General features: G+C 44.6%; 1 protein-coding gene across 6 annotated transcripts in view; it reads right to left on the reverse strand.

Annotated features, from left to right (window-relative positions):
- LOC146966280 (partitioning defective 3 homolog) overlaps window positions 1-13,425 on the reverse strand; it is a 372,282-nt gene that overhangs the window by 158,748 nt on the left and 200,109 nt on the right. For 4 of the 6 annotated variants that reach the window (XM_085762580.1, XM_085762578.1, XM_085762576.1 and 1 more), the window contains exons 13-14: window positions 5,762-5,950; window positions 4,568-4,738 (exon numbers count right to left, since the gene is read on the reverse strand). In XM_085762580.1, coding sequence (XP_085618706.1) covers window positions 4,568-4,738; window positions 5,762-5,950 — 360 coding nt within the window. The remainder of the gene's footprint in view (window positions 1-4,567; window positions 4,739-5,761; window positions 5,951-13,425) is intronic. The other 2 variants (XM_085762582.1, XM_085762581.1) reach the window with 1 other exon arrangement.

Below are 13,425 nucleotides of genomic sequence, written 5' to 3' on the forward strand. Positions count from 1 at the left end.
TATCATTAAGATTTATAGGGCGGAAAACAACAACAGCCACGCTTCTGCATGATGTGTCGAATTGTCACCAACAAACTGTGATGAACCAGAGCGGCGCTGACAGACGTGTCAGGTTTCATATCTGAAATACTGAAAGAGCGCATGACAAGTTTTTTTTTAAACTATGAAATAAAGGAGAAGAGGAAGTTGAGAAACAACCACACAACTGAAATAGATTTGTGAACGCGGCGGCGCTGAGTGGTGGAATAAATAAATAAATAAATGAAGTGAAATGAAATGACTTTCCATAACTGTAATTGCTAAAACACATGTGCCGATATATTAATAGAAGTCAGATACAGAGGAGAAATTATACAGCCTCTGAAGCGGCAATGCAATTACAATGCTTCAAACGAACTGGTGGTGACCAATCATATCGCCCGACTATCTGGGGCAGAGTGGTGGTTTTTCAAACGGGGGCCAGAACAGAGAGGGGGAATTAATTGTGAATGTGTTATGTATGTGTGTGTATGTGTGTGTGTGGCTGTCTGTGCTTGTGTGTGTGTGTGTGTCTACTGAGCGTATTGAAATGTTGTAAGTTTTACTTTTAATCCCCTACCTTTGTGTTCTTTAGGTTTTGAACATCAAGGTTGATGGTGTGAGGTTCGATTTCCAAAAGCAGATGGAGACACTTTGCAACTGATTTAAGAGACTTTGTCAACTTCCTCCTCAAATTAAAAGTAGATCTTTAAAACTGGGGCGAGGGCAGGAAGTGTCCACACGTGTCAGAATCGAGGCTCACTACATTGAAAAGATCCTCACAGATAAGCGCAGCAGCAGACGGCTTTGTTCGGTTTGAATTGATCCTCAATAAAGATGAAGTGTTTTGATTTTTTTTTTCTCTCTTCATCCCAAGGTCAGAATTAATTTGTATTTTAACCCAAAGCGAGGCGACCCCATTGCCACGGCTTTAATGGCAGCTAAATATGGTCCAGGTTGCTCCACTTCAGACATGGACGGATCTATTCAAACACTTGTCTTTGCCACTGAGAGGATCTGTCTGGGAGGTTCTGATGAAAGGAAACAGGCTTTTTGGGGACCTTGGGCAATTTGTGTTTGTATATATGTATGTGTGTGTGTGAGGAGGAGGCTACTCCAGGTTCTGGCACACACACACACACACACACACACAGTGAGGGTGTTTCCTGTGCATATCCATATCCTATGAGCTCCCTCTCGCATGCTGCTGCTCCTGTGTGCAGTTGCACTTCGAGCTTTTGCAAACACTCACCAAACCAAACAAGCTTAAACTACCAAGATGCATTACTGTGCCCCGTTTCCCCCCACTCCTTTCCTGCTCTAACAAAGATGATCATACTTTAGCCCCACAGGACCGAGCGATGATGAAATCAATGCAATTTTCATGGAGTGAGGTGGCCTGGATACGCTGCAGCCATCTCGGTCCTCGCGCTGATGCATGAGGCTGCGCCGCGCGGCTCCTCTCCTCCCTGCAGACAGTGATGGATCTGATTCATTTCAATGGTGGCCTCCAGTGCTCACTCCCATTCGGCTGGGTGACAGTGGCAAACTGGCGCTGGCTTGCCACAAATCTGGCCTGGCCAACACAGCAGAGCGGGGGAAAGATAGAGGAAGAATGGCTGGGGGGGGATGGAGCTGCCGGGGGGCCGTGTCGACATTTAACTTCTGCTTTCCTTATTCGACGGTTTGCAACTGACCTTAAATACATTTTAAAATCTTATCCTTTCCTCCGCTCTGAGTGTATTACGCTTCTCTTCCACTTCACAGAAACCTTTTCAAACCACTAAGCTTCCTGAAAACTCTGCAGCTTAAGCAATGTATGATTGCCTATAATGGGACTTTAATGGATGGAATCCAGAATGCACTATTACATCTCTGCTCATCTTGTTTCACACTCTCCATCATTCTCTGCAGCATCATCAATAAGCCCTGTCGTACTGTAGCAATTGATGTCGAAATAAAATGTCAAGTTAAATACAAACTTGTTGCATTTTCTCTTCAAATCGTCTCTAAATGGATCAGAATTGTGGTAAAAAATGTCATCCTGCGTAAATCCATCTACAGAGTGAAGCTGGAAAAAACAAAATAATAATAATGATAAAAAAAAGTATTTTTAGTGTTTCTCATGAGGCGTCTGTCTGTGACCGTAACTGTCTGCTCAGTGTCAGTCCGTCTACCTGTCTGCCTGCTGGGGAGGGATTAGAGAGGACAGGAGAGCGACTGGACCGAAGTGATAGAACTCACTGAACCTTGGGGCTCAGCTTTCCCAGGAGGGACATGTGTCCTCTTCCTTAGTCTGGAGGTGGGGAGGGAGGGGGAGGAGCAGGGAGGGATGAAGGCAGAATGGAAAAAGAAAGGCGTGAAGACCGAGCACAGAGGTGTATCTAAGAACTGCAACGTGACTGTGTTGATGCAGCGAGTTGTTTCAATCACACAGAGACAACAAAATGTGGAACATGAAGTTCGGGTGAAGTCAGAGATCCAGCTGTATATATGAGGTTTAAACAGTAAAAACAAGTAAAAGTGAAGGATTTTACTGTAATTATTTTTATGTTTTGGCAGTATCAGGTGCATCTTAATAAATTAATATAATGGAAAAGTTTATTTATGTCAGTAATTCAGTTCAGAAAGTGAAACTAATGCATTATATAGATCCATTACACGCAGAATTAAACATTTCATGTCTTTATTTATTTTAATTATAATGATTATGGCTCACATTTAATGAAGGCCTAAAATTCAGTATCTCTAAAAATTTGAATATTACAAAAGACCAATTAAAAAAGCATTTTTAATCTGAAAATGTTGGCCTTTTAAAAAGTATCCATCTTTATGCACTCAATACTTGGTTGGGGCTTGAACTACTGGAAATAGACTTTTCCATTATATTCTACTTGTATCTTGTGTTTTCCTCCATGTTGGCATCATCGCTATAAACTGTCAACACTGTGGTGTCACATGAACGATGGGGCTGCACAGCGTTGTTGTCAGTCTGAAACTGAGGGAACTGGGAGAGGGGGGAGGGTTAATGGCCATGAAATTAAAATGATAAGAGCAAAATGATGGAGTCTTCAGTTAATGCATTTTGTTTCTGATTAAACCTGCTGCTTCCTGCTTTACAATAACAGCTGTTCTCTCATGACGTGCTCATATGTACAGATGAGACCTGTGTTAGTGCTTTAAAGCATTCTGGCAGATGCAGGCAGTTTTGATAATCCCCGTTGTCAAACTGAGAAAAAACACTGCCGGAGGCCTTACAGCCCCTCGCACTGTTAAAAAAAAAAAAACAGTAACGCTGCAATTAATGGCAGCTCAGGAGTGATACCTGCGGTTTTCCCCGTGTCCTTCTCAAATATGGAGCACCGCGAGTTGAGGGGGAACGGAGGTGAAAATTAACATTAAAACTAAAAGAAAAACAAGATCGCAGGGCATCAGGGGGAGGAGGAGGAGGAGGAGGAGGAGGAGGAGGAGGGTGGTGGTGGTTGTGGTGGTGGAGAAGAGAGAGAGACAGCGCTTGGAGGATGAGGGTGAAGGGCAGAGAGGGAGGACGGGGCGCAGCGTGGTACTCCAAACTGACACACAGCCACAGGACACAGGCTCCAATTAGAGTCACAGCAACACTAATCAAACCTGATCTACAACCTCTGGCTGCAGGGCGACTCCACGTGTGCGGCGGCGAGAGAGCTCGAGTATTCACACATGAAGCCACAGTCACACTGTACTTAGCTTTTTACACATTCGGCTGAGTCGTGTTTGCATTCGTCTTGTTTTTACTGTGAAAGAAAACAGGTTTTTTCTTTCCTTACGCTGGGATTAGTTCTGTATCACTACGGACATTTCATGAAGTTGAAATCCGCCTCGCTTTCAATAATCCATGACAAATATTCACCTAAGCGCAATACATATTCCTTTATCTGCCGATCCTACAGTGTTATTCCACAGGCCTGTCAATCATAACTCAGTGAAGTGCCTCTAAGATATCATATCAAGGCCCCAAAGAAAATCACACAGAGAATGGAGGAGGGTGGGATGGGGAGGGAAGGGCGAGGAGGAGGAGGGGGGGTATGAGACGTATCACCCATCTCGCACAGGAAATGGGACTGTTTGAAGATTTGCATGGTGGTGTGGTCGCTTCATAAAGGTCCTCCTCTTCCTCCTCCTCCTCCTCCTCCTGTAGCTATCTCAAAGCTCCCAAAACCTATGGAAGGTGGTGGTGGTGGAGGGGTGAGGGGGGGAAAGAAAGCCGCTCTCATTTATCATTCAGTGCAGCTGCAATGTAGTCATCCCTCTTCTTAGTTCAATATGTCTTCTGCTTATTCAGTGACAGAATTTAAATTAAAGCGTGCAATGTGTGTGTTTGTTGAATGTGTGCAAACAATATTTACAATATACAGTTTGTATGTGTGTGTGTGAATTTGTGCATGAGGGAAGTCTGACTGAAATAATGTGATGAAAATAGTTAATAGATTAAAATAGATTCAACAAACGCAACGGAGCGATTAACTCAGACTCTTTAGTCCCCTTGTGCGTCAGTGTGAGTGTTTTCTACCTCGTTGTTTGTGGCGACCCGCCGCGCCACGATGAGCTGGATCATGCCCCGTATGTTGCCCTCCACGGACATGGACGTGCGCAGCGTTTCCATGGCTTCCTGGTTGGTCTTCGCCAGCAGAGACTCTCCGTTGACCGCGATGAGCTGGTCGTTGACGTGCAGACGTCCGTCCTGCAAGACGAACGCCGTCGTTACATCTGGCTCATGAAATACTGTCAACATTTTAAAACATGAGTGTGTACATTCTGCAGCAGACATGCAGCCTTATCTCTAAGAAAATCACAATAGACACAAAAAATCTATTAGTATTTTTACTGGAACAGATTTAATGAGATAATGATGCTGTAATTTTCTGTTTTCAAACCATGGAGGACAAACTGTACCACGACCTGGCTTTCATCTGCTTTTCAAGGGAATAATCCGCAGATCCACCGGAGCTCCATCTCTCTGCACCAGCCGCCGCCTGCATCGCCCCCCTCCCACCCTTTCCCCTGCTGCTAGACCGGCCTCCCCTCCCTTCCCATGGACCAGTCTACCACCCAGGCCTCCCATCGTGCTGGCCAGCTCTCCCGGCCCCCCCCCCCCCTCCCCTCACCAGAGGCTGCCTTCATCAACTCCTGCTAACATTTCCATATTCCACACATTCTGTGAAAAACTGTAAACTGTCTTCTTATCTGTAACAACATCTATTGCACGTCTGTCCGTCCTGGGTGAGGGATCCCTCCTCTGTTGCTCACCCTGAGGTTTCTCCGATTTTTCCCTGTTAAAAGGGTTTTCCACGGAGTTTTTCCTCAGTCGATGTGAGGGTCTAAGGACAGAGGATGTTGCTACGATGCCATGTAAAGCCCTTTGAGACAAACTGTTTGTAAAAACGGGCTATACAAATAAAATTGCCTTGCCTTGCCTTGCCTTGCCTAATACAATGTTTCAAAACATTGTTGCCACAAGGACATAATTCCCAATGGCTGTTATACCACTCATAAACCATCATGCGACCACTCGAAAATCACAAACATGCCCATTTTGATTGTGATGTACAGTATTTCCTTGAGGGCAGCGCAGTGGTCCACCTCATCTTTGTACTTAGCTGCAGGTCCTTGAGTTACAACAAAACAATGAATGAAATCAATGGAATCCATCAAGGTAATGGGAGTGGGAGTGGGAGTGGGAGCGGGAGTGGGAGTAGTTACTCGCCTTGCTCGCAGCCCCTCCGTTGATAATGGATTTCACAAAGATGCCCAAATCGGCGTGGTTCTCCTTGGACCGGTTGCCCTTGACGCTGACTCCGAGGCCCGCCGAGCCCGAGTCGTTCAGGGGGATCTCAAAGGTCATGAACTCTCGCGTCCCATCGGGGGTTAACACCATGTCGTCCTCCTCCGGCTGCTGGGGGGAGAAGAAGGAGAGGAAGGGTGATGTGAGATCTGTTTTGTTCGATTATCGGCTGATCTTTAAAGAGAAAGAACTATACATGAATATTTGTGCACTGTTGATGTGCTAATTAACTGTTTTAAAGGGATAGTTCAACATTTTGGCAAATTGGTCCAATAAATGCAGAGACCGCTTGCCGAAAAACTGCCGCTGACGGGAACGCGCATCAGTGGTTTTGCATGAATTTACCTCGAAAACAACTCTGTCTGGTAACGTTCTGTTATTTTCTCATAGCGTGGTGAATGTGCAGGTCACAACTTGTCCACCAGAGCGTTTTGGAGTTGTTGGATTGTGTATTTGATGAGTTTGATGAAAGAAACCAAGAAATCCCATGAGCCTCCGTAGCGTAGCTCTGAGCAGCTCATGGCTCTGCTCCGCCATTCTAAAAATAGCTTGCACCGACAATTACAGGTAACGAACCTACTCTTAAAACTATGGGGATTATGGCAATGGGCCAATTTGTCAAAATGTTGAACTATCCCTTTAAAAGACTGGAAAAAGAAAAGTCTGGACTCTTATGGGCTGGGCTCGGCTGGCACAAACAGATGTGTAGTGTTGTTATTGAGAGGAATCCAACTTAAACTTTGAAAAACAAAAGGTTAAAAGAGGACAGTGGAAGAAAAATTGGGGGAAAAGAACAAGGATGGAGAATGACAAGAAAATGGAAAGCAAGCGGGAGACAAGATAAAGAGGGGTAAAGACGAGGGGGGCCAGGAGAGAGGGAAGTGAACGGATGGCGAGGCATGTCACATATCTCAGCGCTGTCATCGTCAATTGGCCATAGTGTCCAGCCAAGCGCTGCTAATTCCCTTCCAGCGCCATGAGCTCGGTGCAGGAACGGCCAGGAACTTTGAAAGCACCAGGTAGCAATTTCGATGCTCAAACAACAAGCGTCTTCCTTTGAAACAGCAGCCGCCTTTGAAGGATAATTTGCGACATGTTAAGACTGAGACCTTCTTTCTCTCCACCGCCACGGGCCTTTTGATGGAAATTGCCTCCGCAGCTTTTTTTTTTTCTTTCTCATAGCTGCAGATCTTCATGCATGGTACACAAAGGTGGTTCATTTTAGCCGCCCGAGAGGTGTGAAGGAGGATCGCTGAGTGTCTATCACCCAACGCCATCAATTCAGCTGGAAAATCGTCCATCAAACAACCACTCCAGTTACTTTTCAGACGATTGCCACTGGTGTTGAACAAAAAGCATCTATAGAAAAAAAATAACCAAAAAGAATAAGTATTTGTGTATTTTCACTTCTTGCTGGCAGCCAAAAAGATGCAGAGCAGAGGTGGGAGAGAAACAAAACACCAAAGGCATCAAGAGACTGCAGGTTTCTGTCTCACTGTATATTGACTATAGGACATTTCTATTCAGTGCCTCAGTAGCAACCAAAGATTCTTCAACTGCAGCCAAGATAATGTAATGTATTCGCATCAACAGCTTTGATTTTAGTTCTTAGTCTACAGAATGAAAAGAGGCAACCTGATATGACTATTTCATTTTTGGGGAGTCTGCACATCTGCCTGGACTCAATCAACCCTTTTCTTTTATCTAAAGAGGGTATATAATGCTTCTTGTGCCCAGTTAAGAAATGGTACCCCACCACTGGCAGATACAGAATTTTGTTCCTTCCAACACATTTGTTCCCTTTTGAGAATGAATTTCACTTTGTGTTTCATCATCTTGAGAAAATTCAGTGTAAGAATCCAGATTTGTCTTAATTGTCTGATGTTGACATGTTGAGAAGACAGAGACAGAGAACACCATATCCAATTTGTAATGGAAATTGAATGCTTTGAAATGTTAATTTGAATTTTGATTGTTAAATTATGATGTGTTTTATGGCCATCATGGTTATTGTTGTTGAACAGTGTCTTATAAACCCATAAAGGCTGGAAAACATTGATAAAGCATCCAATCAATTAATCCAGACATTGGTTAAAATGATATTGTTATGAATATTTTGTGTGTTTAAGGTCACATGAGCAGCAGCAGTCGAGGAGTGATATAATATCCCATCCACTTTCCCGACACACATTCATACGGAGCAGATAAGAGCCGACGTCGGTCCGATCGCTGGCCCGCCCAACGGGAGGCTCGAGATCTCTGCTGCAACACTGTAATTGGCCAGATAGCGCATGTACATGTGTAGTTATTGCCATGGCAGCCAAATCCACATGAACAATACTGTCGGTCAGAGCAATCAACCCCCAGAAACCCACAGCAAGACCTCTTTAAATAGACTCACATCAATACACACACATGCAACCAGATGGATGGCAGCCAGGTGTGTGCCCTTCACAGCTGCTCGGATAAAGAGTGAAGCCGGGGAAAGAAGAGAAAGCTAGAGCGTAAGGTGTGTGTGTGTGTGTGTTTTTGTTCCTGAGGAGTTATTAGGATGCAGCGGTGCGTTCAGGTGCAGGCTCTTTTCAACACCCTCTGACTGGGCCCCTATTCTCCAGACGGCCATCCTACCTCCCTCTTTTTTTTTTCTTCTTTTCCTCTGCTTTTCTTCTCCTACTTCTTCTTATTCTTTCAAAATGGCAGGTACACCTGTCTTGTACGACCTGCCAACTGGGCTTTGTCCCCTGAATGGACCATTAGTAAATTCACACTGCCGGAATTCATTTAATCGCTCCCGTGTTTTACAGAAAATCACCGGCTCTTGTCGGGAAGTGACCCTTTGCTTTACCCCTCACACGGCTGAGAGGAGGCAGATACGGGACAGAAAGAAACAAGTGAGGGGGTAAATACCATCAGTTAACTTCCCTTTCATCATGAGAGGAACTTGTGAAGACAGACACAGCTTATATATCTACACAATCTCTAAGCTTTGACAGCTCTTACATTGGAGCAACTCATGAGTTGTCATCAGCTGGTTTGCAGACAGTGCAGGCCCCCTGGCAACAGAGCACAAATGTACCATTTCCACTCTGAAAGGAACAACAGATGAATAGCTCTGTGTGCGTCACTGCTGAGGCCAGTCTTTCTCTTTAATGAAGATGTTTCATCAAAATAAAACAAATAAACACTGACTATGAGTTATGTCCCTGGAGAGGCTTTTAGACCAGCAGTTGAAGATAGTAATACATTGGATGAAAAAATTACTTTGGATGGACCCTGTCTAAGTGTGTGTGTGTGTGTGTGTGTGTGTGTGTGTGTGTGTGTGTTTTTGTGTGTGTGTGCGTACACTCGTCCAGAATGATGACAGAATAACCGCCCACTCAGAGCTGTGTTCCGGGAATAGCGGGGCCGAGGCAGAGAATGAGAGAGCAGTGTAACATTTTCATCAGACAGGAACAAGCTCCAGCAGCCAAGAATGAGTTTGTCAGGCTGCTTGACAGAACCTCGCTGCACCGAGTCGACTCTACCTCCGTGTGTGTGTGTGTGTGTGTGTGCACCTGGGACAGAAGGACTGACAATGGATGGATGTAGCGTAAAGTAAAAACACTGAAAAGGTTGTGTGTTTAAATCAAGAGTAGGTCGACACCTCGGACAGTGTCTCCTGTTTCTCTGTAACACAATCAAGTTTCCACTAAAGCTGTTTCATTTACATATTCCCTGTCTCTGCTGTCAGACAAGTTTGAGCCCCATTGAGGATATGCACTAACTTTCAATCCATTTCCAAGCTGCTGCAAAAATCAATGACATCATCTGCAGAAACTTTAGTTCAAAACAACTGCAGTGATTTCAGCTGTAATGATCATGCAGCTCTGCTATTTGAGGTCTTTCTTGTAGTTTTGGTCTAATCTTTATTTCTTAACTACAGGTGGGTGGGCAGAGTGACAGGTATGTTCTACATGGTCATGGGCGAGAGCTTGACATTTTGGTGGTTACATGCAGGGCCGTTGCTAGGAATTCTGGGCCCCCTGAAAGAATACTAAAGTGGGCCCCTGCCTCCTTTTCCACTTTTTTTCTTAGACTACGTATGTATTATCATTTTTTATTTAGCCTACTTTGTTTTGATGCTAATGCAGCATTACTATGAGTATTAGTCAGGGTCTTATGCAGAATAATTCAGTCATACAAAGATTAGACTACTGGGTTTTTTTGGGGGGCCCTACTGGGCACTGGGCACCTTTCTCCCCTATACAACGGCCCTGGTTACATGTATGTGTGTTAAACTGTCAGCTGTTCTTCTGGCTATGCAGCAGAAGGAACGTTAGAAGCTCATTCACATCAGCTGCTGGAGAGGTGTATGCATAGAAACACCCTGACCTTGCCTTCATGGGGCAACACTGGAAAGTAGCTCAGGTTTGTTAGTCCAGAAAGTCACTAAAGAAAAACAAAAGTGGCCCAAGAAGTCTGAAGAGATGGATAGTCTTGCAACAAAGGGCGTAAGTTGGCCTTAATACAGTAAATATATAATTTTTAATCCTTCGGTTATTGCGTAGTTTGCATGTAGCTGCTCACATATCTTTTTTTTTTAACAGCCACGGTTACAAAATCCATGTACGGTTGCAAAATACGCAACATTACCAGGTGAATAAAAGGTGCGGTGCTGCGTTCAGGTGCCGATCATTTAGGTCAAACTTATTACCAAACCCACTTTCAAGTGGAGTGCCTGTAAGAAGCCGGTGTCGTCTCCTTTCTGCTCTCTCTGACTCAGCCATGCAGTCACACTCCATTATACCATTAAGCCCTTTATTAATTAACAGTGCGATGGGGTAGCTCCCATTCATTACAGTCTATTGTCTGGGCAGGGGAGGGCGATAGAGGCAGCGTTTCAGCAGAGACACAAGCAGGTGAACAGAAGAGGGCAGAGGAAAAACACTCATCACTCCAGCAGCAAGAGTCTCGCCTGCTTAATCGGCCTTTCTGTTGTGTCTCCACCTCGCTGAGCTCGTCACGTGCTAACGAGGAAGGTGTTGCCGGATGTGTGTGTGTGTGTGTGTGTATGTGTGTGTGCCAGAAAAACAGAAAAAGCCAGAGTGAGATACAAGAGAGAGAATGAGAGAGAGAGCGCAAATGAATCACAATTACTTCTATTCAACACATAACTCTGAGTTCTCCGCACATCACTGCCTAAAACAATTAACACTGCTGGAAACTTCTCTCCACACTTGGCCCAATTTGGTGACATTAAAGGTCATTGGAAATGAATTTAAAAAGGCTAAAAGAAATCAGCCAAGGATGTAATTGCAAAAGGGGTGCATGCGTGATAAGTATTGTAACACAAATTTCTTTTGGCGGTGTTTCTTTGCACAACATTTTCTGACAAAGCGGCTGAATATTAAATACCTCTAAGCCGCTAAAAAAACAAAAACAAATCCTGGCTTTCTCTTCTTCCCAGGTACAACGAGGGGCTGAGAGGTAAAGCTGTTACACTGAACTGAAGGGCACGAGGAGCACAGCGAGCAGCGGCAGGTTTAAGTGTTTGTGAACTAACAACACTTGCTCTTCTTCTTCGCCGGGGCCGTGCAGCAGCAGGATTTTGACTGGGCGTGCTGCTGACAGAGTGGGACTGCTGTCCTTTGGGGGATGTTGTAATGAGAAAGCTTGTTTGGCTCATTAGGAAAAACCAATTCTGCTTCTATGAGGGCGTCTGAGGCCAGAGCCACGGGCGTCACGTCACGAGCCGGGTCGGCTTGATCCTCGACGGTCAGATACGTCTCATTAAAGAAGAGCGTTAAGAAAAATAAAACGGCGGCTTTGTACGTGCGGGTTTGAAGTCTGGTTGGAAAAAAAAAAGGTGTTTCAGTGGAACCAAAGTACAGATGCACATCATGGAGCAGATGCCTCTCATTTCAAGCTAATGGTGGATAAAAAGCGCTTTCTATGTCCAACTGCACATACACACTTCAACCCATTATGTGTTCTGGAAACAGACGCTGAATCCCCTTTGGGAGAGTAACTGTGTTGCCATAAGTGGCCTTTAACTACCTTGTTTATCGGCATAGCACAACGCCGCCGTGCACCCTCCCGTTCTCTGCAGTGACAGCAAAGCGTAATTATGGGAACAGCTGCTGAAAAGCGCTCGGCGAAAACAGGTGGCGGCGGCGACGGCGACGCGCTCGGAAATCGTTAAACCGGGGGCTGGCATTGTCTTCAACCGCGTTTGGCAGCATTAGCTTTAATTACGACGGAGCATGTTTCTGAACTCTGCACTTTGATCGGGGGAAAAGCCGGCGTCTATAGGAGGAGGATTAATAACGCATCAGCTCTCTTGGAATAAATAATCCGCTGTCAGAGATAAACAAGAGAAAACACAGGATGAAAGAAGAAAAGGAGGGATTTAAAGAAGGAGGAAAGTGCAGGATGAGTGATACGAGCGTTTTTCTACTAAAAAGGGAGTGAGAGCAGAGGAGGGATTTTATGAAGCTTTCAGCAGACAATTTGGATAAAGTGTCCCCTCACAAGAGGATGCTTTTTAGAGACGAGGAAGAGACTTTTCCTGCCATGGTAACACATCGCATCCCTTATCAAGCAGATCATGGCTCCCTATCATTTCAGACGTTTTGAAGGCAGAAAGTGGAGGAGAAAGTGACCTCGAAGATGCATCCGCTGCAGCCAAACTGTTTCTGAAGAGCTCTGTAAAAGTCACACATGCTCTCACTTGATTACAGGTTGCCAAACCACAGTTTTGTACAAAACTCCTTCCAAAAAAAAAAACGGGCCTTTAGAGCAATTCCTGTAATTTCACTTCACCTGAGCCTCCGACTGTATTTTCAGCACAGATTTACCAGGCAGGGGTCAGCTATTTCTAGGCGGTTGGAATAGTGGAGCAATTTGCTGATTACACCCAATTTGATTGTAGCAGCTGCTCTGTTTTTAAGTTATATCACAGGGTACAACTGAGAATTCATTACTGAAGGAGTGTGAAAACTGGCAAAAAAAAGGTTGGCGCCTTAAATTATCAGCTCCACCAGTAAGATATGACTCATCTCATCTTATCTCATCTCATCGCACTGTTTGCCAAGTTTTCCAGAGGTAAAATATCTGTCTCAGTCACCTGCTCTTATATAAATAAACTCCTAAAAAGACGGGCCAGAAAGATTCTGTCTGCGGCACTTTATTAGCAAAAAGTTGCATTACATTACATCATCTTTAGCGAGGCGAAAGAGCATTACTCTAAGAGACATCTAATTAGATTAAGGCCAAAGATGTCTCTTTTTGGCAGTCGATATGATAGCACTGTTTATCACCACTTCAATGTAATACCCCTGAAGGTTTATCTGCTCTGTTAAAGCAGCAGTGAAAAGGCAGCTGCTGCTACGTGAGTCCGACTCAACGTCTCACATTGTTTTGAAGTTTTCCCGTCAACATTAAAGCAAGAAGAGAGTTTACTCTCTGATCCTGGATCAGCTCTGAAGTGAATAGAGATGATTTTGGGAAAAAAAACATACATGTCGTCTTTATTTTAGGGGAGATTCACTGAGAGATAAACTCACAACACACACTCACACCTGGAAGCTGCTAAATACAACCACAGC

Source organism: Trachurus japonicus, chromosome 20 (assembly GCF_045865225.1).
Source record: "Trachurus japonicus isolate A0001 chromosome 20, Traja_1.0".
NCBI lineage: Eukaryota > Metazoa > Chordata > Actinopteri > Carangiformes > Carangidae > Trachurus > Trachurus japonicus.